General features: G+C 45.0%; 1 protein-coding gene across 1 annotated transcript in view; it reads left to right on the top strand.

Annotated features, from left to right (window-relative positions):
* The window catches only part of LOC113584819 (adhesion G protein-coupled receptor A3), a 116,763-nt gene extending 93,694 nt beyond the window's left edge, over nt 1-23,069 (top strand). The window contains exons 15-19 of the mRNA XM_035531427.1: nt 6,361-6,488; nt 9,362-9,485; nt 14,931-15,079; nt 18,461-18,556; nt 18,930-23,069. Of these exons, the coding sequence (XP_035387320.1) occupies nt 6,361-6,488; nt 9,362-9,485; nt 14,931-15,079; nt 18,461-18,556; nt 18,930-20,301 (1,869 nt within the window). The 3' untranslated portion in view covers nt 20,302-23,069. The remainder of the gene's footprint in view (nt 1-6,360; nt 6,489-9,361; nt 9,486-14,930; nt 15,080-18,460; nt 18,557-18,929) is intronic.
* Nucleotides 23,070-26,483: the final 3,414 nt, after the last annotated feature.

The following is a 26,483-nucleotide window of genomic DNA, read 5'->3' as shown; positions in this document are numbered from 1 at the left end:
GTTTTGGGTCCTGTAGCAGGACGGACTGGGCTGCTGTTTTGGGTCATGTAACAGGACGCACTGGGCTGCTGTTTTGGGTCATGTAACAGGACGCACTGGGCTGCTGTTTTGGGTCATGTAACAGGACGCACTGGGCTGCTGTTTTGGGTCATGTAACAGGACGCACTGGGCTGCTGTTTTGGGTCATGTAACAGGACGGACTGGGCTGCTGTTTTGGGTCATGTAACAGGACGCACTGGGCTGCTGTTTTGGGTCATGTAACCGGACGCACTGGGCTGCTGTTTTGGGTAATGTAACAGGACGGACTGGGCTGCTGTTTTGGGTCCTGTTGCAGGACTGACTGGGCTGTTGGTTTAGCTTTGGCATGCTGAGTTGTGCCATATATGGCCATTTGCAGTGATGTGAAAATGATGTGGTTTCTCTGTAGCTCGTCATGATGTTTTGGGTCTATGATGTTACATGAAGAGAGAGAGAGAGAGAGAGAGTTAATTTATGAGCCGAGTGAAATCCTCGTCTTTGTCATATGGCATTTGTGTTTGTGTGAAACTGCAGGGGCGGTGGCTAAGGGTGGAGTTGCTGTGTACAGCGCTGTTATAAGAATCCCCGTGGATTTCTGCATGGTTCACTTCTTCATATCATTCGTTTCCAAATCTTTGTGAGCAGTTAGAGCAACACGGGAAGCAAATACGCCTCTTAAAAGTGTCTTGACGGAGATTATTGCCTGAGTGCCGACGGCAGTGCAGTCTCCAGCACGGTGGCTTGCCCTGGCCTGGCGCATTTGACATGTTTATGGAGATGATGTATGGAGAGATTGTGTATGGAAGTGACATGGTGTGGTAACGCGAGCCGGCCACTCCCTACACACATCCTCTACCCTTCACCGGCCAAGCAGAAACGTTCCCGTGACCTCGCTGTGTTGCATCAGGGTTGGGTTATGTTCCCAGCTGATTTGCTGAAGTGTGGCTTGGCCCAAATGCGCTTTGACTAGCAGAGCACATAGCTGACAATATACACAAAATAAAAGAGGACTTAAAATAATATATATATATATATATATATATATATATAGAGAGAGAGAGAGAGAGAGAGAGAGAGAGAGAGAGAGAGAGAGAGAGAAAGATAGATAGATAGATAGATAGATAGATAGATAGATAGATAGATAGATAGATAGATAGATAGATAGATAGATAGATAGATAGATAGATTTTTTTTGTTGTTTGTTTATTCATCACTTGCAATATTGTTAATATGATGAAAACTGAGTTAATGTGCTTGCTTATATGAACCTGTAACATAATATAGTTAACTGTTCTGGCAAAATAAGTAAATATGTCTAAAATGGTGGGAATTCACTGTACGACAGAAATATGAGAATATTTCAGTCATGTTTGTCAAATGATTGTGATGTGGACTTCACTAATACAAGAGTGCGTATGACCTTGCTCATTGTCTATCATATTTAGATGAAATATCTTGTTGTACGTTTAAAGTTCATTTTTCAGTGCCAGTGACTTAAGCCATTAATCTTTCCCTGACCTTTTTCTTGTACCTGAGGGGTCTCACTGAGTTATGTGCCCTGACTGTACACACCAGGAGTCAGTGCACCACAGAAAGCACTGTTAGGGTGACCTTGAGCACCACGACCTTCCACATCAGAGCTGCTTAATTCTTCCGCTAGAGCTCCTCCTCTTTGCGGGCGCTAATTGCCAGACTGCCTCTGCTCTCCGTCCTCCCTGCAGGAGAATGGAGAGGCACCTCTTTCCAGGGATGGTGCTGTTTGCTTTGCTGGGTATGATCTTAAAACCTTTAAAAAACCCATTATTTTATGGATGTTGACAGCCACCATCAGAATGACTGTGAATCGCTGCCTGTCCCGGTTGACATGACAGTGTCATACATCTTCATACAAGCCCTAACAGTTTCTCGGGTTCTGTATAGCAATACCAAAATGTAACATTTGCAACACTCATTGCTGTTATGTAACAGTTACATATAAAGCATTTTGCAAGTTTGTTACTGAATTTGATGTATGTCAGTGTCATATTTGATCATATTCCATCACATTCTGACAGTGGTTGTCCAGAATCTGATGTATGGCTACAATGCTTTTTTATTTTCTAGACACCCTGATTTGGCCTGCAGTGCATGTGTTTGCGCGCATGTGCATGGGTGTTTGTGTGCGCGCCTCCATACATGGTCATGCGTGTGGCCACATATCTGTGCACACACGCTGATCTTATGGATTTCTGTCTTAGAACTTCACAGACTAACGTTTGGAGTCTAACTTCCTTACCTTTATTACCTGCGTTGTTAATCTTTATTACTTCCTTGGTGTTCCTTGAAATTCCAGAGCGCTGAAGATTCCTCTAACTCCTCGGGCAGTTTGCACACAGCTCTTGTTTTGGGGTTCAGGGGTTATGCTCCAAGGTCAGATCACGACTTTTTGGGTCCCATCATCATTTTATCAGCATAATATAAGTTCATTTCCATTTTGATTAGGACTTCTGATCTGAGCTTTTAACTGAATGTGATCTCCTCTAACCTAAGAGGTTATTGGAATGTTGGAAAGGGTGTGACCATTCTAAATATGACTTTATGATTATTTTAGGTTATTTTTATTAGATTTTATTAAGTTCAATATTTCTGATCATTCATGTATTTTTCTTACTGCGAGTGAGGACCGTAAAGGTCGGAAAGAGATGTGCTGTACTAAAGGGTCAAACAAGGCCTTGGGATGTTTGTCGTGGCTACATGCTGCATGTGCAGTGTGGGGGTGTGTGTTAGTGTAGATAGGTCCTGATCTGGCCATGTCTTCTTGCGGATTGGATGTACCAACGTGCCCTATGTTTTGTGGTTTTGATGGAGTGACATTTGATTTGCTAACTTCAGCTCCCGATTACTCACTACTTGCAGAGCAATGATGTAGTGCTGAGAATGATAAAGCCCGCAAGTGCTTGGGCAGCCAGCCAAAGGATTTTCATCTCTGGATCAGCTCTGCTTTCTATGTGTGTAATTCCATCTTTTTGTGTTGTGTGTCCTTTTGTGTGTCACAGCTCAGACCAAATCCCCTGCCTCGTTTGTGCAGATAAATATTTACAACTCCCACGATTTCCTCATTTTCTCATCCTTCGCCCTCACCTATGTCAATCCATCCATCTCTCCCTCTCTCTCTCTCTCTCCCTCTCTCTCTCTCCAAACCTAAATTCTCTATCTCCATCTCTTCCTTCTCTCTCTCTCCAAACCTAAATCCTCTATCTCCATCTCTTCCCTCTCTCTCTCTCTCTCTCTCTCTCTCTCTCTCTCTCTCTCTCCGTCTGCCTGGTCATATTGCTCCATGGATCCATCCCTCTGCTGCATCTCCCCGTCTCCTGTGCCCTCAGCACCAGAAGCAGGGGGAGAAGACGGTGTGCGCTGTCAGAGCTTTGGCTGGGCCCGGAGCTCACCCTGCAGATGTCAGGCCTGTACAAGTGCAGCCTTGCCGGCACTGGGCGGGCACGCTGGCTCCCTCGCATCAGCAGGGCTTGGCGGGATTAGCGAGGCCGCCGGGCAAACGCTTTTGCCGCATCACTTTGTTAATATGCGGGACCACAGTGAGGCTCGAATTCTCCACCACTGTAGGCCTGAAGGGAGAGGGGCTTTAGTACTGCACCTAGGCTACGGCACCAGAGCCTCCAGCCACGCGCTAATGTGGATAAAGTGGCAGTAGGCTTCTGCTGCTTGGCTAAGCTAATGTAGTGATTTTGTCATTTCAGCTGGAATGATCTGGAGTGTTACCAGTGAGCAGGGTAATGAAGCCTGGATCTGTGTCATGATGTAATACAGTGGTAATAATTATTATGACTTCTACACTGGACTTATCAGAGGTTGTTACCCATCTCTAGGAAACAGAGAGAAAAAGGAAAAACAGAAAAACACAAATGCACAGCAAAATTCCTAAAAAACTCCTACAGTGTAGAGTTACTAATACAATGTTGAAAAACTCCTACAGTGTAGTTACTAATACAATGTTGAAAAACTCCTACAATGTAGTTTCTAATACAATGTTGAAAAACTCCTACAGTGTAGTTACTAATACAATGTTGAAAAACTCCTAGTGTAGTTACTAATACAATGTTGAAAAACTCCTACAGTGTAGTTACTAATACAATGTTGAAAAACTCCTAGTGTAGAGTTTCTAATACAATGTTGAAAAACTCCTACAGTGTAGTTACTAATACAATGTTGAAAAACTCCTACAGTGTAGAGTTACTAATACAATGTTGAATAAACTCCTTTAGTGTAATTACTAATGCAGTGCTGAATGAACTCTTACAGTGTAGTTACTAATGCAGTGCTGAATGAACTCCTGCAGTGTAGAGTTACTAATGCAGTGCTGAATGAACTCCTACGGTGTAGTTACTAATACAATGTTGAAAAAACTCCTACAGTATAGAGTTACTAATACAGTGCTGAATGAACTCTTACAGTGTAGTTACTAATGCAGTGCTGAATGAACTCCTACAGTGTAGTTACTAATACAATGTTGAAAAACTTCTAGTGTAGTTACTAATACAATGTTGAATAAACTCCTACAGTGCAGTTACTAATACAATGTTGAAAAACTCCTACAGTGTAGTTACTAATACAATGTTGAATAAACTCCTTCAGTGTAGTTACTAATACAGTGCTGAATGAACTCCTACAGTGTAGTTACTAATGCAGTGCTGAATGAACTCTTACAGTGTAGTTACTAATGCAGTGCTGAATGAACTCCTACAGTGTAGTTGCTAATGCAGTGCTAAATGAACTCCTACAGTGTAGTTACTAATACAATGTTGAAAAACTTCTAGTGTAGTTACTAATACAATGTTGAATAAACTCCTACAGTGTAGAGTTACTAATGCAGTGCTGAATGAACTCATACAGTGTAATTACTATTGCAGTGTTGAATGAACCCCTATAGTGTTATTTACGCAGTGTTGAATTAATTCCTCCAGTGTTGGATTCAGATTTATTCGTGTGCAGCTGTAGTTATATAAACACTGTGGGTGTTGATTCAACACAGCGTTTTTGCTGGCTAGAAAGAACAGGAAAGAGCTGGCCAGGAACTGAGCTGTAGCTGTACCACAGTGATGAGTCCCAGAAGCTAGTTACCCACAAACTTGAATGGTTCATTAACATGGTTTCATAGAACAATCCAGTTTAGTGGCCTTCACATTAAACAGCACCGAACCAGCTAAAGGTACACAGGAAGCTCTACATTTTTACAGCTATTTTTTTACAAGTTGCAACCAGATTGACAGTTATTCGGGGTCGTAATGTTATCATTTCTTTTTCCCCTGCTTTCAAGACATTCTTACCTGTGTCTGCACCTCACTGATCAAGTACACAGCTGCAAAACCACTTTTGACAAATCCATTGTCGACAACCAAATATGAATCAACACAGCATAGCATTTTCTCCTACTCTCATCACCCTTTATAACTGTGTGTGTGTGTGTGTGTGTTCATTTGCATGAAAAAGAGTGAGTTGGGTCTGTGCATAGTTGCTGTACATAATACCTATGTGAGAGAGATGGGTCTATGTGTAATTGCTCTATGTAACGCACGTGTGAAAGGCAGTTGGGTCTATGGACATTTGCTGTACGTTGTGTGTATGTATGAGAAGGAGTTGGATCTGGGTATTTGCTGTATGTACACACTCGTATGTGTGAGAGAGAGTTGCTCTACGGTTATTTGCTGCATATAATGTATCTTGAGGTCTGAGCCGGCGTCACGCTCTGCTAGGCCACCAGTGCTCCAGCCATGGGCAGCTGTGAGCGGGATGCTCTTGTGGCTATGAACACGCAGACACTCCCTGTCCCCCTGCTTGCCGTTATTCCAACTGAAAGCTATTAAATGCCTGACCAAGCTTGCATTGGGCATCTGTCCTGATTGGACAGACAAGCACACCCCAGGCTGACTGCACACTGACAGTCTATGGAGGCACTACTATATAAGGGTTTGCAACAATATTGCAGCAAGCATTCTTCTGTAATGCCTCTGCTAGCTTGGTTGGACTCTGTCTTGGCTATTTTTAAGAGCCATTTTCGGATGGCGCTCATCTGATGTTGCTGACACGGTTGTTGCTGTTGTCAGATGAGACAAACCGATGAGTGCACTTGCTTACGCACTCGATTCTCATTGGCTATGATCTGCTTTGCTGTCATGGTTACTCGGTTTCTCTCTGTCTTCTGACAGATGCCCAGCTGTCCTTGGTGATGTCACTGCTAAAATAGTTCCAATACCCGTACTGATCTTCTTTTCTTTCTTTCGCACTGTGTCACTATCTCTCTCCCTATCTCTCTCTCCACCTGTCTCTCGCTCTCTGTCCCTCCCGCAGGATCTGAAGAAGGTGCTGTCATTCCCTCCATACCCAGGGGAGTTCCTGCACCCGGTCGTGTATGCCTGTACCGCTGTCATGCTGCTATGTCTCTTCGCCTCCATCATCACTTATATCGTGCATCACAGGTAGGCCTGCCCCTATTCATTCTCATTACAGCCAAGCCTATGGGGCTATCATTAAAATCAAGCCTATGAGGCTATCGTACGAGCAAGGGGCTGTCATTAGGTCCATACCTTTAGGGCTTTTGCTGAATGGCACTGATGGACACATGTGGTCCTTTTCCTGTCCTAGAGTCTACCAACTTCCAGGGAAAACTGCCATCATTAGCTCTTTCACAAATTATCTCAAAGCTTTTTTTCAGCTGGCATATTTAAGTGTGTGTGCATGTGTTTGCCATCAAACAGAATTGTAATGGTCTTGAATGGAGAAAACACACACACACTAGACAGTTCACTAAAGCTTTCTTCATCAGGTGGAAAAATGTATCTGGAGTTAGTAGTCTAGGTGTCTTCGTGACCCCCATTCTGCAGCCCCCACCACCGAGTACTCTCACGCCTAATGGTTTTTTTCCCCCCATTACCCTCAAGGGCCGCTAGAATTAAATATGTAAGTTAAAAATTTTAAATGTTGAGTTAGAACTTTGACTCCAGAGCACACTTTTTTTTTTACATTACTATTCAGGGATTCCATAATATTTCAGTTCTCAGACAAAACTAATTTTAACAGATTGACTGGATGTCTTGTCAAATGACAAGTCATTTACACTCCACTGGTGGAGAAAGTAAAGTTAGATAGAGCGGATATCTCTACGCTAGTTGTCTTGACGATTAATTGTCTTGACGATAAATTAGAAATGTACAAAAATACATCATATATTGTTGATTTACACAACACAGGTAATTTCTCTGAATGGCATACAGGCAGATAAAAGTCAAACGAACCGTGTACTGCGTAGCATGTTGGAGCATGCTAGTAGCTAACGATAACTACTTGTTTTCGATCTTGACAGCAATAAAGTAAATTTAAAGCACCGTACATAACTGCGGCTATGTCTCTGAACTGAACACGGGCATGAAAATGAACCTTTGTGTATATAAACAAGGGTTTCATACTGTTCCGTTAACTAGTTAGCCAACGCTAACCTGTTGGTTACTTGCAGCTGGCTAGTAGCTACCATTACATAGCTATACTGGCAACTTGTTTTCAATCGGAACAACACGAAGTAAATTAAAAGCCCGGGGCATTGAGGCATATATCCAAATAAGTCCAAGAGTCTACATCGGAAGGGATTCCAGTTATCAAACAGATTGGCTAGATGTCAAACGACTTCCACTTCAGAGATGGAGAAGCTAATGTTAGCTGGAGTGGATATCTCTAACTGAATTAGCTAACGCTAGCGAACTTCAAAATTGTTTTGATGAGATAACAACACAAAGTCAATTATCTTAAGTTGTTCGCTTACTGTGAAGCTTTCAATTTAAGATGATTTTTTTTTAACTGACAAAGTGGGTATAATCAGAGAAAGACTTAAATTAGCCAGCCAGCAACAGGATGCGGTTGCAGTAATGCCAGTACAGTCGGGCTGTTTAATATTGTCTGTAGTTTGAGAAAGTGTAGTTTGAGTGGGGTTGTGCAGTGCTGTGGGCTGGTGTATGGTGTATGGTCTTAGGATTTGGAAATTGGCTTGTTTTACCTTTTGCATTTGAAGAAGGTGACAACATTGAGGTTCATGGTATTTGAGTGCCATTTACTGATCTCTCGTTATTCAACTATGCCCAGGTAAATGCAGTTTTCCATTCTATGGCACCTTTAATAGGGCTCTGTGTGTGTTGATGCTTGCAGGCTTGTGTGAGCACCCACATCATTTTAAAATAAATCTGATCTCAGTACCTTTGCTTCTTGTTCAGACTTCTTCTGCCTCAGATGACATGGTATTACCTACTTCTCGGGCACCACCGCCTCCAATGTATTAGAGGATTTCTCTTGCAGCTTCTGACAAAAACAAATGCCAAAATCCACAGTCCTGACTGTAGTCCTCTGCATTGCCTCTGCCTGCCTCTCTCTCTCTCTCTCTCTCTCTCTCTCTCTCTCTCTCTCTCTCTCACTCACACACACACACACACACACACACACACTCACACACACACACACACACACACACACACACACACACACACCACATGGAGAAGTGAGAAGGGGAGAGCAATATTTTAAAAAGTATCTTTACTATTTTAAAATGGACTGACGATTAATGTTGTTGGGCTAGTTGTGTTTGATCAGGGAGGTACACACCCACACACCCACACATACACACACATACACACACACACACACACACACACACACACACCTAGTGTGCTGTCGGTGATTCCAGGTTAATGCTGTTGACCCACTGAAGCTGCTACTGCCTGAACTACTCTTTCCCAAGACTACAGATGATTTATGACCAGAGAGAGAAAAAGAAAGTGTATGAAAGAGAGAAAGTGTACGAGAGAAATAGAGTGTGTGAGAAACAGTTTGTGTATAGAAGAGAGAGTGAGAGAGAGACAAAGTGTATAAGAGAAAGTGTGAGAGAAAGACAAAGTGTATATGGGCGAAAGTTCATCTATTTTTTAAAGTTATTTATTCATTTCAGTTTGCTTGGTTTCTTGCTTTAGACAACATTCAAGTGAGCTGCTTATCTTTAATACTTATATATACAACATTGAAGCCAGCTCAGATCATTTCCAGTAATGGCAGGTGTGTTTCCTTCATTCACTCTTCTTATTGCTTTAGTAATCTGCTGTAGTGGGTCAGTAACAGTGTAGATGTGTAGATGTTTACAGCTGATATATTAGCATTTGATAATGACAACATTACTCATTAATCACACCCAGCAAGTGCCAAAACAGCACCACAGCATTCTGGAGATCAGGATCTTTTGACTGAGGCTTTAAACGATGAGACGTGTGCCCACACATGCGACTCACCATGTCATATGCTCTCCTCCTGGTGACAGTGCGATCCGGATCAGCCGCAAGGGATGGCACGTACTCGTGAACTTCTGCTTCCACACGGCACTGACGTTCGCCATGTTTGCCGGAGGCATCAACCGCATCAAATACCCCATCTTCTGCCAGGCCGTGAGTGTGCTTCCTCTCTTCATCAGGCCACTTCCCTTAATCCTCTCCATGACCACCCCCCCCCCCCCCCCCCCCCCCCCGCCCTGGCCGGCCCTGCCTGTCTAACCCTCGACCTTTGTCTCTCGTGCTCTGTCCTTGTCTGTCTGTCTCTCTCAGTCTCTGTATCTCTCTAAGTTTCTCTCTGTCGCTCAGTTTCTGTTTGTCTCTTTCTGCCTGTCTGAGTCCCTTTCTCTGTCTCTCTCTGTCTTTCTCTCTGTGTGTCTAACTCTCTCTGTTTAGCCATCGCTACTTGCTGAATTATTTTTGTCTGGTGATGTCCTGATGTCTACAGAACTCTCTGATTAGTTGTGTGTGTGTGTGTGTCTGTGTGTTTGAGTGCGCCCCCTCAGTGTTAATAACAGTGGCTACAAGTGTGTTGAATCCTCCCTTGATGGGTGTTGTCTTTTTGTTTTGTTCTATTTAGCTCATAGCAATGATAGTGTACGTCTTGTGAGAGAAAAGCAAATTTTATTTGTCCCTAGGGTGCCCCCATCCTAAAGGACTTTTTATAGTCTGTTGTGTTGTTTTAATTACAGGGTGTGTGTGTGTGTGTTGGGGGGGGGGGGTTAGGGAGGTGTGCACAATGTTCAGTGTGTCTTGCCTCTCAGCTTACTTATCTCTGCTAGCAGGGACTAAGCAGGACTTTACATGTATACCATTTATACCATCTCTATCTATTTCTTGACCTGCAATTATGGAACCCTTTTCTGAATAGTGTCTTATTTTGTAACCAAGTCAGGTTTAGTATGACTCCACTTTCCAGTGGAATATTCTTGGGTAGGTTCAGGTCACAGTCTTGTACAAAGACTTGCTCCCTAACTCCAGAGACATTCTGGCTCATAAGCCATTCTGTCATCCTACTTCTCCACTTCATGAATTTAGAGACATTGCATATGACTTTTTTTGTGCTGATGACAAAATCTTAAGTACTTTTAAACTTGCCTACAAATCTCCTGATAAAAGGGAAACACCCTTTGTGGTTGTGAAAGTGGCCAGCAGTCAGTTCACTGTGGCCCAACGATCAGAGCGTACGGTTGGCACTGCGTGCTTGCGTGCCCAGCTCAGCTCTGTCATGTTGGCCATCCTGCTGATTCCTAGATTCTCTGCGTTTGGCTTGACGTGCACCACGGGCTTAGCAGCCACTGGCATTAACCCCACATTTCGCCCACCTTAAGAAAATGTCACATTGAAAATGGCTTTTTAAACATTCGGCTCCCGGGCTGTTCATATCTGTCAGCAACTATGCCTGTTCTCGCAGTGGTAGCTTAATGGTTAAGGTACTCGATTTGTAATCAGAAGTTTCCTGGTTCAAGTCGTGCCACTGCTAAGTTGCCACTGTTGGGCCCCTGAGCAAGGCCCTTAATCCTCAGTTGCTCAAGCTGTACTCAGTCATAATTGTAAGTTGCTTTGGATAAAAGTGTCAGCTAAATGGCATAAATGTAAATGTTCTGAGAAGTGTAAAGGAATAAGAGCCTCTTCTGTGGTGTGTGTCCCATGGCAATCCAGACTGATGCTGGAGAAACTGGGGCTTTGCTGCAGATGATCAGAAGAGGGACAGATTAGCACTCAGAATGTATTTTCCAATTGAGCACTAATGTGTGTTGAGCAGAGTGACAGTGGACGTTCTTACAGTCGTGTGCAAGTGTGCACTGCTTGGGTAGTGTACTTAAGTGAATTGTTATGCTAGTGTGCACTGCTTGGTTAGTGTACTAAAGTGAATTGTTATGCTAGTGTGCACTGTTGTGTATTATCACTGTGGCCTTTTCTCAGTTCCACCTGCTTAACGCCCCTGCTGACACCTCAGTCAGTAAATCCTTCTCACAGCACAGTATATGTGACAGATTTGACTCCACACACTCTCTCTCTCTCTCTCTCTCTCTCTCTCTCTCTCTCTCTCTCTCTCTCTCTCTCTCTCTCTCTCTCTCTCTCTCTCTCTCTCTAACACACACACACACACACCCTCACAACCCTGCATTGAGAGCCATACAGGTGCTCAAAACTTAAAATAAAAAAGAATAATCAGTCACGTTTAGATTCCCTGGACTTTCAGCATCAGCAGTAGCGAGGTTGGAGGGGAACGCATTGCTTTGTCTCACATTACCGGCTCAAGCGTGTGAATTAGCATGTTGAATGTGAAATGCGGTCTAATACTTTACTTGCCCGGTGCCATGTGCCTGAATTCTAAATGTGCACCAAAGCACAGCAGTGGCCTAGATTTACCACTTCATGCAGGAGGACTGTTTAATGTGCTGTGACTCCTGCTGCATACAGCGTACAGCCCAGGAAGGATTAAACGATCAGAGCTGAGCCAAGAGTCTGGATCTCCTGATTCAGCATCAGATCCACTCTGTATCAGTGTGCCACTTAACCTTTGCCTGGCGCGCACACGTGTGCGCGTGCTGTATAATTACATACACACTCGCCGAGGTTGCCCTACAGCTCCATGTTGTCCCCAGCCCCACAGCAGGAGGACGGGGAGCGCAGCATGCTCTCTCTGATGACACACAGCACAGAAGAGATCTCAAGGCCGTGCTGTCACACTGCCTCTCCTGTCCGCTCGCGTTCTCCGCTCGGCTCTCGCTGGAGGGTTGCGTCAGATATCTCGCCTCCTCGGCCCTCTGCCTCCCTCAGGTTCCGCGCAGACTCTCCTTCTCCCTGGCCTGTTTTCTCACTGTCTCTTACTGCCTTGCCTGAAAATTGGAAAATGGCTCTTCCTCGCGTCTCCTTCTCTTTGCCTCCTGCACACTGTTTACGAGCTGAAGCGCATTCAGTGTTGTTATTTCATTTCCAGCTGTTATTGACATTAAAACACTCACAAACACACACACACACACACACACACACACACACAAACACACCCATGCAGGCCTAATTATTCCAAGATGCGCTAAAAGATAAGTGGTGTGAGGTGCGGCACCGAGGCACCAGTACTGAGGCGGTTAGGCGTTTGCGAGGAGAAGGTCTCAAAGCTGGCCTGCTGTTCTTGCTGTGGGAACTAGGCAGTCAGCTTGGCTCTTTCGTCTTACGTTCGGAACCTGTGTTGTAGCAGCATGACTCCGGCACACTGATGGTCTCTAATGAACCCAAAACACGTTACAGTTAGATTGTGACTTCATTCATGAATTTATGAATGAAAATTAGTTTGCTGAGTGATATAATAAATTAATGTTCGGTATCAATGATTTGAGTCATTTAAAACTGCGGTGGCACTAATGTTATGTATTCTGAGGCACATTTGCCTGATTAAGTTTATTTTCCATGATATGTCTTATTTGAAAGAACCACACACAAATTATTTAATAACAATTTAATAAGTTAATAATACATTTTTTCCAGTGATATCACGACACCTCACTCTTGTGGGGTTCTTGTCTTTTCCATTCCCCCAGTGTGCTCAGCTATATTCTGGGGTGTTCTCACTGGTGGCCGGTGGGTTGGAGAACAGAGCAGGATGGTCGCCATTGCAGTTGGCCTGATTGAGACGCCGCCAGAATTCCATTGAACTTTTTTGTATCTGAATGTGCGTCCCAGTTCTGCCCCACAAGCATTTTTACAGCTATTTCTGTGAGGATTCTTTCCCCCAATCTCTCTCTCTCTCTCTCTCTCTCTCTCTCTCTTTCTCTCTCCTCTTTCTGTTTTTCTCTCCAGCTCTTTCTGTTGCTCTCTTTTAGCCTCTATTTCTCTCCCTCTGCTTCTCCCTCCCTCCATCCCTCCCCCTCAAAAACAAAAACAAACATAGTTACAAATAGGTAGTAGTCTGAATTTCCCATTTTTTTCTTCTTTTTTTTGTCCTCCTTCGTACCACGCTGCTTCGTCGGGGCTCATCCTGCTACCATCCCCCTGTGCCGCGCAGCTCTCGGAACATCAACCTCTGCCTCCTTCTCTCAGCGGTGTTTAGAGTGCTGTTCCAGGCTTAGCAGTGCAGGTGGAGAATCTGTCACGCTCGCTCCCTGTCAGGTCAGCCATAAGCTTCAGTAATGTGCTGTATGAGGGGTTTGCGGCGTATAAAAATAGAAAGGATTACTGCCCGGCATCTGAGCATTAAAAACAGCGCATGCAGTCCCGGAGCTCTTCTGAGAAGCCCCGCGGAGAGAGAGTTAATTGGAGGGCGAGCGGAGCCGAACAGTAGGAGCGGCTCTGAAACCCCCCCCCCCCCCCCCCCCCCCCCCCCCCCCCCCCCCCCCCGGCTGAAGGAGCCTGGTGACAGAGCAGCTGAGTTCTAGGATGAGGATCAGGTAGATCTGGTGATCTAGTGAGGTAGTCTATAATCAGCAGCTAGCGGGAGAGAGAAGAGGGCAGTGCAGATCAGGTTCGGCACCGATCACCCGTCAATGTCCGGACTGCTGTGTTGGGATGCATTGGAAGTCGATGCGATCAGTTGTCCTACACCTGTTAGCACATCAGCCCAAATCCTGATGCCGAGACCTTTCCAGCGAAATTGGCATTTAAGGACAGCAGCCTTAGCAGTGCATTTATCCACAGCAGTTTAGTAATAAGTTATAATATAACTGGCCTTGGTTATGGAAATCTTTGAATGTGGAAGTGCTGGTGTGACTGGTGTTACCTCACCTACGCGTGGCAGCAGCGGTTGGAGACTCTGGCAGACAGGTGGGGAGTGACCTGACGACCTCCTTGTCTCTGAGCTAGATGCAGAGATGGAAAGTATGAAGGCCTTAAAAGGATATAAGTGAGAACCAGTGTCAGGGGTCCTATGACAGCAAAATGCAGCACATGAAAGGATGTTACAGTCGAGGGGTTGGGGACGTGAATCCAACGCTGAGCTTTTTGCTGTGATCACTGACTTTAGGGTGTGGACAAGTTGATCTCCTGACTGAAAAGGAAGGGCACTGGTCAGGACATAGAGCGCTTTTTGAAAACAGTCGGTGGCTTGGAGTTGTATCGGAATGGCCGGATACGAAGCGAAACATTTTCTCGGCATGTGCCGTGTGAGAGTGTTTTTGGGGCTTTATTAAAATGTCTTTGGCGAACTGATATTTTTAAAAGTAATAAATGCGATCCAAGCTTCCTGTCTCTCAGGTTGTTAATACAATTATGATACTATTATGAGCTTAGCCTCATTACTCCTACTTATGTTAATATGGAGCAATTTCACCCATATAGCTGTGTTTCAGTTTCCTGACTGTGCTGCTGGTTGCTCAGACAAGCCTCCCTGATAAGACGGCCGTATGTGAGGAGAATGCTAAATGTGCTCCTACTGGCTGAGAAGGAGAAACTGTGTCTCAGAAAGACTTAGATTTGGAGGGGTATATTTTAAGAGAAAGATGGAAGGCTGACATTTATATAATCATATCCCAAAGGGGACCATATATCTGAGCTCTGTTCTCCATCTCACTGTGTGTATTCTCTCTCTCTCTCTCCCTCTCTCCGTGTGTGCTGTTTTTGCAGGTCGGGGTAGTACTTCATTACTCCTCTTTATCTACTATGCTGTGGCTGGGATTTACAGCTCGTAACATCTACAAACAGGTGACCAAGAAACCTCCCCAGCCCCAGGATGGAGACATCCCCCCCCATCCCCCCAGATCCCCCATGCTGAGGTTAGTAATACGCTCACACACGCGCGCGCGCGTGCCTGCACACGCACACGCATACACACACACTCATTCATATCCTGAGAATCTCCCTTCGACATTTATGTGTTAGTTACCTGAGTATGGGATTACAATGTTGGAATGCTGTAAATAGATGACGTGCTGCTCTGAATATTAAAAACCACAACTGGGTCACAGCTGAACAGTTGAGTTTTTTCAAAAGTCAAACCCATTCTGCTAAGCTGAAAGCCACAGAAGTGTTTGTTTCTTTAATGTTATGCACTAGGAATATTGATTTTAACCATAGCATTGACCTGCTATCGATGTTATGCTAATAAGATACAAGCTAGAATTTAGCATGTGAATTAGCCACCCATGGAAAAAACGTACAGAACTGCAGAGAGAGCAGGACTTGGGTTCCGCACACTTAGATTTTAATTCTCAGTCTCCGCTGTTTCTGTATTCGAGTGCATTTTTGTATTCAAGTAAAGTAAGTGGACTAACTCGCCCAACCCTGTTATCTTCCGTTGCATTTTAACGTGCCAATGTTATCGTCCTCTGTGCTGCAGACTTCGCTCCCTCTCTCCCTTATCGTGGGCCCTTCGAGGAGCTTCTAGGTTGAATGAGTTCAAGGATTCTTTTTGGAATTAGGTCACGCGAATGTGGCACGGCGTCCCGGTTCAAAGCAAGCAGGGGCTCAGCTAATAGCAGGCCCTACTGCTCCGAGTCCTCTGGGAAGATGGACGCAGACAGTGGAGGTGCTATTTCGCTATGCTGAGTGTTACCTGGCAACCTTTCCTAGCACCTGTCCAGGCTATTAGATTAGGTGCTTAATTGAGGCATTCTGGTTGCCCTTTAATTTTCTCTTTGATTTTCACATCGGCACATTGAGTAATTTAATTGCATAACTAATTTACTTTAATCAGTGTCTAAAAACAGTTTAACAGAAGTAATTTTTTATTTGTGCCTTATTGCATTGACCTTACTTAGATGTGGTGTAGAGATAATTATTGGACAAGTAATCATTGCTTCTACGTGTTCAGCAAAAGCCTTTATTGACTGGCTTCCATCACGTCAGCGTGTGTGGGTGAGTTAGCTGAATGATGGGATGTTTGCTTCTGTCCCAGATGTCCAGATGCACACACAGAGTCCATGTATTTGTCCACTCAGGACAGACGCATAGATTCATGCTGGGGGACCCTGTGAACGCTGCTGAAGATTTATGAACGGAAGAAATGATTCTGAATAATGCAAAGGGAAAATGTTTTCATGTCACTTGCAGTAAGTGAGTAGACTGGGCTAGGATACTCGTGGCATTTTCTAGGATCCAGCATCCCAGTTAGAGTTTCCCTTACTGGGGAGAATCTCTTGACTATAAATGTTATCCTCATTAAAGCAGTATGGCCATTGTTAGTAAACCCTAGGGGTCCTGTACCTCAAGGCAACGGCTCTGGTGGGAGCGCTGGACCCGTATATCAGTGCCTGGATGACACTTTGCTGTGCCCTTGGGCAGAGAGCAGCTGGTCCAATAGTGGTTCAGATTCATGAATGTGTCCACGTTCCTGCCTTTCCCTTGGAGCACCGCGTCTTACGTGTGTAGATAAATGGTTTGTTGAACATGTGAAGTGGGATTTCTCGTGCTCCTCAAACAGTTAGTAACAAACATATATCCAAGTCTAATATGTGTGTGTGTGTGTGTGTGTGTGTGTTTGCTTGTGAACTCGTGCCAGTGTGTCTGCCTGGGCTGTTTCTAAGAACGGACAATGTGCTGACCATGGTGTTGGGCTGATCCTCTGTGATTGACTCTAATGCTGGCTGTCACAAGACTTCACCACTGAGACCCATCAGCTGGAGACAAATCAATTTCCTTCACCTTACACCCACCACACGCATACTCACCCACACACACACACACACACACACACACACACACACATCGGTCAAAAGCCACACACACACAAAGTTTTAAATAGAAGCCTCTGACAGAGCAGCTTATTGGTCTGCCAGCAAAATTGGCCTTATCAGAGCAGCCTGGCACTAAGTCACGCTCTTCCTCCAGTATGCGTTCCCTCACACGCTGAATATCTTTGATTTCTGCGGCGGAGTGGCCCTTCAGAATAGATGTCTGATAGGAGTGATTTTGAGCCTCACATCTAACATCCTGCCGTTGGGCTTTTAACTCGTTTTGATTTGCTTCCTGTTACGTTCCTTCCCTTTGGAGAGTCGGTCCTGCGTTCCCTCGACGACAGCAAGGTGTCCAGGTTGTGCCGTCAGAGAACAGCTTTAGACGTTGGCGTGCCCGTGCATGCAGCTGGCTAGGACTGCGCGTGGATTCTGTCCCTCGTGGGGGCCGGGGGGGGAATGCGCCGTGTCTATTTATATCATGTTGTGCTTGAACTTCAGCTAAAAAGCAGCTAAGCTTCAGGTCTGATGTTCTGTGAGGACTTGAATGGCAACAGAAAAGGTGTGTGCTGAAAAGATGGTCTGAAAAGATCAGTAAAAACGTGTTTGAAGTCTATAAATGAAGGGCCAAGGGTGACCAAACAGAGGCTGGCATACAAAGCAATGGGAGCATGTGTGTGCACATATATGCGTGTGTGTGTGTGTGTGTGTGTGTGTGTGTGTGTGTGTGTGTGTGTGTGTGTGTGTGCACGTATATGCGTGTGTGTGTGTGTGTGTGTGTGTGTGTGTGTGTGTGAATTTGTGTATGATTTAAAAGGCATCATGTCCTCTTACATAAAAAGCCTCTGTCAAACTCTATCAATACTGTTAATACCGGGCCCCTAACAGAATTGCATGAGGTGCATAGAAGGCATGTGAGAGGGAATGCAAGACAAAGTGAGAGGTTGTTGTGAGTCAGAGCAGAGCACTTTAGAGTGGCAAAGCAGGCAGGTAAACCCAGACACAGATGATGGTGGAGGAGAGAGAGAATAAAATAACAAAGAAAAGTTTAAAGAAGCATAATATATACATGCAAGAAATGAGAATTCCAGTGAAGTGGAGATGCGGCTGTTTCTTTAATCATTTTCAGTGGGTCTCCATAGAAAAGGATGACCCTAGAGAAGATACTTCTGTTTAAGTTATGCAGAAGGCTTAGCCTGCACAGTAGTCTATGGTAATAAAAAGTTATCACCAGTTATATCCATGCATAATTAATCTTTTATAAAAATCTTGCTCTGGTGAGCTTTTTCCTGATAAGACATTCCACTGCATGATCGCTCGTTCTGCGTCTCTCCCACTTTACTACTAATGTTTCTGTTACAGCTATTCTTAGAGTCTCTGTTTGACTCTCGGTATAATATAATGGCATAATACGCTCTCCTCCTATGGCCTATAAGTCTGCGTGTGTGTGTGTGTGTGTGTGTGTGTGTGTGTGTGTGTCTGCAGGTTTTATTTAGTCGGCGGAGGAATTCCCTTCATTATATGTGGCATCACAGCTGCAATCAACATAGAAAATTATGGCAGTGGAGAACAAACCCCATAGTAAGTAAATACATTCCCTGTGTAAAGTGAGATATCAAAGCTCACTTTTAATGTCATGAAGAAAGAGTGTAACTATTCACAAAGAGTGTAACTATTCACATAGTTCATATTTCTGTCAAAATGAAAGATTTCTTTGGAGGAGCATTGTTTTAGTTGCATGTTGGTGTTGGACATACCACAGCCGCAACCAAACACTTTAAATCTTGTTGCAGTCGCATTAATAAATGGTGCCAGCTGCATCTTATCACATCCCTCTGTCTTGATGAGAGTACTTCCTGTTGTCCATAGTACTTATGCTGTAGACTTTTCTGACAGTAATGCAGCAGCATGCGTCCTGGAGCATTGTGGGTAATTGCTATGTTCTGTGTGGCAGCTGCTGGATGGCGTGGGAGCCCAGCCTGGGGGCGTTCTACGGCCCCGTGGCCTTCGTCATCCTGGTCACATGCATCTACTTCCTGTGCACGTTCGTCCAGCTGCGCAGGCACCCAGAGAGGAAGTATGAGCTGAGGGCAGTTCCCGAGGAGCAGCAGAGGCTGGCCGCGGCCGACGTGGCGCACTGCCACCACCAGGGGGAGCCTGGGATGGGCGCAGGCGAAGCGTGCCGCTGCCATAGCGGCTGCGCGGGCCTGATCAACCCGTCGCTGCTGGCCAACGAGCACTCGTTCAAGGCGCAGCTGCGCACGGCCGCGTTCACGCTGTTCATGTTCGTGGCGACGTGGACATTCGGGGCCCTGGCCGTGTCACAGGGCCACCTGCTGGACATGATCTTCAGCTGTCTGTACGGGGCGTTCTCCGTCACGCTCGGCCTGTTCGTGCTCATCCACCACTGTGCCAAGCGCGACGACGTCTGGCACTGCTGGTGCGCCTGCTGTCCCGGCCGCCGCGCGGGCACCTGCCAGGGCCACGCGCGGGCCCGCGCGCGCCCAAAGGTCAACGTGAATGGCGACGTGCATGGCCACGTCCATGGCCACACCCACTGCCACTTGGACTCACCCTGCCCGGGGAAATCCATCCTCGCGCACCCGCACTCGCACGCCGCCGGCTTGTGTAAGCTGGGTGGGCTGCAGACACAGGACCACACCCCCTGCCTGAGCCCAGTGAGCCCGTGCTGCACCACCCTGCACAGCCAGCAGCTGCTGGAGGAACAGCCGTCACCTCGCCTGCTGCTCCACGCCGACCCCGAGGGCTACCGGCCCGCTCTGAACCCGCACCGGTGCCTGAGGGCCGGGAGGACTAAGGCGCGGCCCAGTGGCCGGCGCCAGGCAGCCGCGGCAGTGGAGAGAGAGCTGTCCTTCCACATCCCAGCCAGCATGGACGGGGGCAGCGCGGGCAGCTCACGCTCACCCAGCCCCGCCAGCACCTGCGAGCGGCAGAGCCGCCTATGCCAGCTGGCGGGCGAGGGCCCCCAGGCCTGCGTGTGCCGCGAAGCTCCCGCGTGCCATGCCGCCCTGTGCCACCGGCAGTCCTGTTGTGCCGCGCCGGAACTCCTCCCCTCGCCGCTGTGCCAGGCGGAGGGCAGCGAAGCCCCAACCTTCCTGTGCAGCTGCGGGAAGGTGGTGGAGGACGACCGGGCGGTGCCGCGCCACGCCCACGTGGAGATGCACCCGCGCAGACAGTCTTTCCCCCAGAGCCAGCCCAGCCAGAACGGCCTGCTGAAGGGCAGCATGCATGAGGGCCTCCTCTACCCCTCCGACAGCACGGGGAATATACGCACCGGCCCCTGGAGGAACGAGACTACCGTGTAGTTGAACTGCTCTGGCTCACGTTCACTTGACAACCACCTGAAGGATTTAAAAAGGATACAGATATTATGGAGATTCATGAATTCTCTTTGGGTTTTAACAATATCACAATCATTCCATTCTGTTTTCTTTCTTGATTCATGAAGTACACGTTCAGGATTGGCTACGCAGAAACGCACCCGCGCGACCAAACACGAGCTTGTTTGACCTGGGGTTTCATCCTAGATCCTGATTTTACCTTCTGCCACAGAGGTCATTTTGTTAATACACGATAACATGGTGTGATCATTTGTGTGGGTATGTGTGTGGGTGTGGATGTTTATGCGTGAGTGTGTATGAGTGTTATTGTTTGTAGGTGTGTGTGAGTGAGTACGCACGTGTGTGTATGTGCGCACGCAAGTGTACTTGTACATGCTGTATGTTTGTATGCAAATGTAATCAGTTTAGTGTTGGTGAACAATTCTTAAGATACTAGAGAATACTCTGATAAGACCTACGTTACTGAGGATGTTACTGACAGTGGCCAAAATGTCCAACTCATTAAAAAAAGTACAAATTGCAAGTGTCCAAGTTCAAAATGAAACCCTCACCAGCAATTTGAACACATCTGTGTTTTCACGATTTTAACATGATTACTATATACTGTGACCAACAGTTGAAACTTAGTAATATACAAAAGGAACAAACACCTGCTTCTCACTTTGGTTTTGCCTATATGGTGTGCAAACTAAAAAAAAACAAACAAAAAAACAGACTGTATCTGGTTGTTTTACTGCAGATCTGTATTAATTATACTGTTTCTATGGTGAATCACCGTGCTGTTGTCATGGAGACATTTGTACAACAATCCTATTGTGTTAACTTCTGGTGCTAGAAGGACAATTAACATTATTACATAACCATGTTCTATCAGCCTAGCTGTAGCAGGCGGAACAAACTACTCACGGCTGAGGAGAACACACACAATATGACCTATTAGCTTATATAATAATATATAAGCCATCAAAATATATATACATCAAACAGTATAGGGGAACAATATCAGTGGGCTTTTGACCCTTATGTGGACAAAGTTATTTAAATTATTATTATTATTATTATTATTATTATGGAGGTATAAGGCTATGGTTTAGTTGGTTCCTGCCTGCCTAGTCTAGCCCATCCTCCCTAAAGAGCGAGAGTTTAAGGTCACATTGCACTGACATAGTCCACACTATGTACTCTTTCCGCCTCATTTCAGTATGTTGTAGGACCGTGACTTCTGTATTTTTTCAGCCAAAGGTCACATCTGGAGTGTGAAGTGCAAAAATAGAAGAAGGTCAAGTCATGAAAGACAACAGAGGACTTTTGGATCTTGGACTTGTTTCTGAGTTTGGTTTGTGAGTTTGGTTTTTGGGACTTCTAGCCAAGCTGCTGGATTCTTTGCCTCACCTACTCACTTACGGCTGCCGTTCCTGTGTGCCATTCTTTAATCACCATGTGTTAGAAATCCGTGCCTATTTTGGACCTATCAACAAACTTTTAATTAAGAATAATTATGATATTTAGAGTAACAGTATTTAAACGAGGATTTTAATAAGAAAAGTAATATCCCTCTTTTAGGTTATTGCTCAGTATCTGAGTTTAGAGTTCTTTTTTTTTTTCTAATGTATCTGTCTCTGCGGGTTTGTCGACATGCAAATACACTGTGACATTCATTTGAAATGACAATGAGAGAAGGAGGAGGAGCCTCCGCCATTCCACTCAGTGTTTTATTCAAGGCCGGAGAAGTTTGAATACTTGTTTAACTGATTCCATTCAGTTACCCATGTCAAAACCGAGAAGAAAAAAAACCCAAGACAAATGTATCACTTAAGCGAGACGGTTCGACTGTGAGACCAGCTGCCAGCGGAGGTCTGACTGCTCCTCTTGAAGAAGATGGGCTCTTAGACTCTCAGGAAATGATCAGTTCTGAAATAGCAGCTGCTTCCGTCCATATTTTTGCTGAATCTTTTTATTCCAGGCGAATTTGAACGAGTCCTTCTGCCTCAGTAATGTTCTCCAGCTACTCTGTCCGCTGCTTTCTCATCTGTTTCTCACCCGCCGCCTGCATCTCCTAACAGAAAGGTTCTTTTAACAAGTATTCAACTTTGCATGGTTAACCGGTCATTCATAGGTAATTACACACAGGTTTAAGAAGCCCTCGCTTCTGTTGCGACGTGAGGATGTGAACAGACCTTGTCCAGGCTGCCAAACTCTGGATGCCAAATCTGTTGTCACCCATTGGCTCTGCAGTACATCTGTATTATGTCAGCTCCGAAATAAAGCAGGATAAACAATATATCACGGCTGTGGCCATCTTCAGTAACTTACCTTCCAGGCCAGAACGTGCAGGCTCGTGCATTTCCCACGGGTGCCTGACTCGGGGCGTGCAAAGCACAGTGTTGCCGGATGTCTCCACAGCTTTGCTGTTGTTGCCCATCAGTGGGATGATCTGTAAGTGTCGTGACCCGAGGCGCGAGAGAGCCGCGCGGCCCTCCGTACTCGATCAGCCGTTACCGCGGGAAGACATGCCCCCCGGAGGCCTGCTCGCCATCCACCGTCCCTGCACATCTGTCTGTCATCAAGCGCAGTGTCCATCATTGTGGAGCACAGTGGTAAGACTGCCTGTAGACTTGTGAGTGTGAGTTTGTGTGTTAGGATGCCTCTCTGGTGGTGTAAGCAAACCCAGATTCAACAAAGATTTATTACATTTATCGTGGACTTCAATAAATGTATTTTTTCACCACTGACTGCATGTGTAAGTCTGATTTGTCTAGCAGGGACATGTGCATGTGTTTGTGTCCGTGTGTGGTCATGCGTTTGGGTCTTCTGCTGGATATTATACCCGCGGACAGAATGGAAGATTGTGTTGTCTTCAGGAATCACTCCCAGGAGGTTATAGAAATGGCTTGCATGGCTTGTTTAGTTTGTGTGTGAATGTGTGCGATTGTGTGTGAGTGTACAAGTGTGTGCATACTTGTCCTAGTGTGCCTGTGTATGTGTGTGTGTGTGTGTGTGTGTGTGTGTGTGTGTGTGTGTGTGTGTGTGTGTGTGTGTGTGTGTGTGTGTGTGTGAGAGTATATATGTGCAGGCACTCTGAACTTCATGGACTTAGGTAATGAAATGCACACATTTCATTTATTTATCCACCATTCTGCACCAGCCCATGTGCCACACCTCCTCTTCACTAAATACATATCTAAGCACAGCCTGAAGTTCTCTGGCAACAATAACAGTTATATGATGAATGAGATCAGCTGCTGTAGGCATTGTGATGGGTTGTGAATGCCAGCAGCACTCTCTTATTTAAGTGTGTGTTTGTGTGTGTGCGTGCATGCGTGCCCGTGTGTGTGTACGTGATTGTTTGTTTATCGCCTGTGTGCTATGCTGTTTATACCCATACACTGCATAAACCTCTTTAAACAGCAATCTGTATTCTTTTCAACAGCTTTTCTATTTAGAATTGCAAATATAGATCGCTTTATTCGTTAAAAAAATCTGTTCCTTTAAACAGTATGAATCCTCTTTTAATCCCATGTAACTGAATCACTGTAACGTGCCGTAAAAGAAAAGTCCACTGCTTTCTTTATAGTGTGCACAACCTCCTTTGTAATCCTGTCAGGTTATATGGACCGCCTTTGCATACCAAGCAGGTAATATTGCATCATGTTAAAAGAAAGGTGTAACATGTCGTGCAGGTATCACACAGAAGTATGCAGGCAAAGGGCAGGAGCTCAGCATTCAACCAGGGGTTTAACCAGGACAGTGTAAAGGGAGACATCGCAGACAGCAACCTGTGATTAACATTAGAATTATGTCCTTGACATGCATTATGTCCCTGTACCCTCCTACTGGCACTCCGCAAATATACACCAGTGGTAGGAGAGGTGGGTAATAATAGTGATAATTAGCTTTATTTATATAGCACTTTCAAAAAACAAACAAAAAAAAAACAAGGTTTGCAATGTGCTCTACAGAAAAATACAGTATAAATAGAATAAAATAAAAATAAATATAAAACAAGGAATAAAATGCAAGAGCAGAAATTAAAATGCAGCAGTAAGGTTTGATTACAGGCTAATTAAAAGCTAATCAACACAGATAGATCTTCACCCTCCTCTTAAATGTACCTGTACCCACAAAAGCCCCCGAGTCACCGGGAAGGATGACCAGGTATGCTAATATAAAGCAGCTTATGTGTAAAGCCAGAAAGAGGGAGACCACCAGAGCATTTTCCCCTTATACCAGACAAGACAAAGACGTGGGACGGTGGAGGTAATGTTTCAGATGGGGCACGGCTCCTAGAGGCTCCCTGGTGGACTTTTGTTTTTCAGTGCAAACCTTCAAACATGGGGAAGCCTTTGTGCATTCTGAATGGTTCCTTTGAGGGTTTAGTCGCCTGCCAGCGCAGTCTTGCAGGTTCACGTCCATTCCCACTTAAATGTGAGAATCCTGAACCTCAAATCCCCACTCGTTCCCAGAGCGCGTGGGTGCTGGGTGAAGCAGGAGTTGACGCCCGGGACGTTATTTTGTGTGTGTGTGTGTGTGTGTGTGTGTGTGTGTGTGTGTGTGTGTGTGTGTGTGTGTGTGTGTGTGTGTGAAATATAAATCACGTTATAAAATTCGTTACTACATTTGAAAATATACAAAGTGTCCAAGTACTTATGTATGTGTCTACTTGCCTTGTGTATTCTAATTTTAGCAACACTATCACATTGTATTGGTGCTGCATTTTTCATGGCTTAGTAAGATGCTGCCCTCTAGTGGTTGAATAATAATAATAATAATAATAATAATAATAATAATAATAATAATAATAATAATAATAATAATAATAGTAGTAGTAGTAATGGTAATAATAATAAGAATAATAATAATTTTTTGGAGCATGTAGCAGATGCTTTCCCCATAGAAACCTAAGCAGGTGTATCTGACACTCCCTGGAGCAGTATTAGGTGCCTTGTTCAAGGACAGGACAGTCATACTAGTGTGACGTTAGGAGCTGGAACCGAACATGTGACCTTTTTGGCTCATGGCCAAGTCGTCAGCCTGTTTTGTCCATTTTCAGGAGTTAGCATTTCACTGCTGCGTCCTGCCCTTCATCAAACAAATCACAACCACCTTTGGGGCACGTGCCAGGGGCCTTGGGATATGGTGCTATAAACAGTATCTGTCTCCAGTCGAGTGGGGAGTGTTTAAACACACTGAATCTGATTAACGGCTAACAAATTGGAGCTGTGTGGCACGGTAAATCCAATGGTGATTACTGCACCCAGTGAACTCCATTCTTGCTCTGACTGGTGTTCTGCATGGTGTACCCTTTGCAGAGGCAAGGTCAGCAGACAGGAACACCGCCTCTACACTCTGGCTCTCGGGAGGAGTTGTGCAACATGCTAAATGGCTGAATGCTGATGACCTGACCTCATTTCACCACTTTGGTTTACTGAAAGATTAGCTGGCTGGGGTGCCGCAGTGGGGTGCTCAGCTAGGAACCTCAGTGTTCAGGCTGTCTGTGGGCTCCTGCACTTAACAAAGACTCTCACATGCTTTTTTAAAAACAGTCCACATGGTTTCTAGGCCAGTGCAGATTCTGGTGATCTTAAAAATAATAATAGCCTTTGATCATAACAAGTTAATTGAAACCATGAAAAACTTTCCTTGTTAATTCTATACTGTAACAATTCATTTCTTAAGTACATTTTTTCAATTGTAACAATAGAAAAACTTTCAAAATACCAGAACCACCAAAAACTTTTTTTATACTTAAAATATATATAGCACTTGGATAAACTACATTGTGCATAAATTTTTTATTATAGTAAGAAATACAGAAATACAAAATAGTAAGAAATAAACAAAAAAAAAAAGAAGTTTAAGTCCAAAGCATAACAGAAGTAATATAATACATTTGTAAAATCAAAATCAGCCTGTGGCTGGAGTGCAACACTACATCACGCTGCATAGTGTATCAGACAGTGAGCATAGAGCCGTGAATAAAGGAGCAGATCCACACAGTACACACGATATGTTAGACATCAATGAAGCAGATTCACTTACCTCCCCAAAGTGGTACTACGCCTCCCAGGAGCTGCCAGGAGTCAAATGAGATAAATCGATAAAGACATGTTAGAACAAAGTGTCTCTAAACACGAGACATGATGTGA

This window comes from Electrophorus electricus, chromosome 11, assembly GCF_013358815.1.
Source record: "Electrophorus electricus isolate fEleEle1 chromosome 11, fEleEle1.pri, whole genome shotgun sequence".
Lineage (NCBI taxonomy): Eukaryota > Metazoa > Chordata > Actinopteri > Gymnotiformes > Gymnotidae > Electrophorus > Electrophorus electricus.
This window is presented reverse-complemented; position numbering and strand designations above follow the sequence as displayed.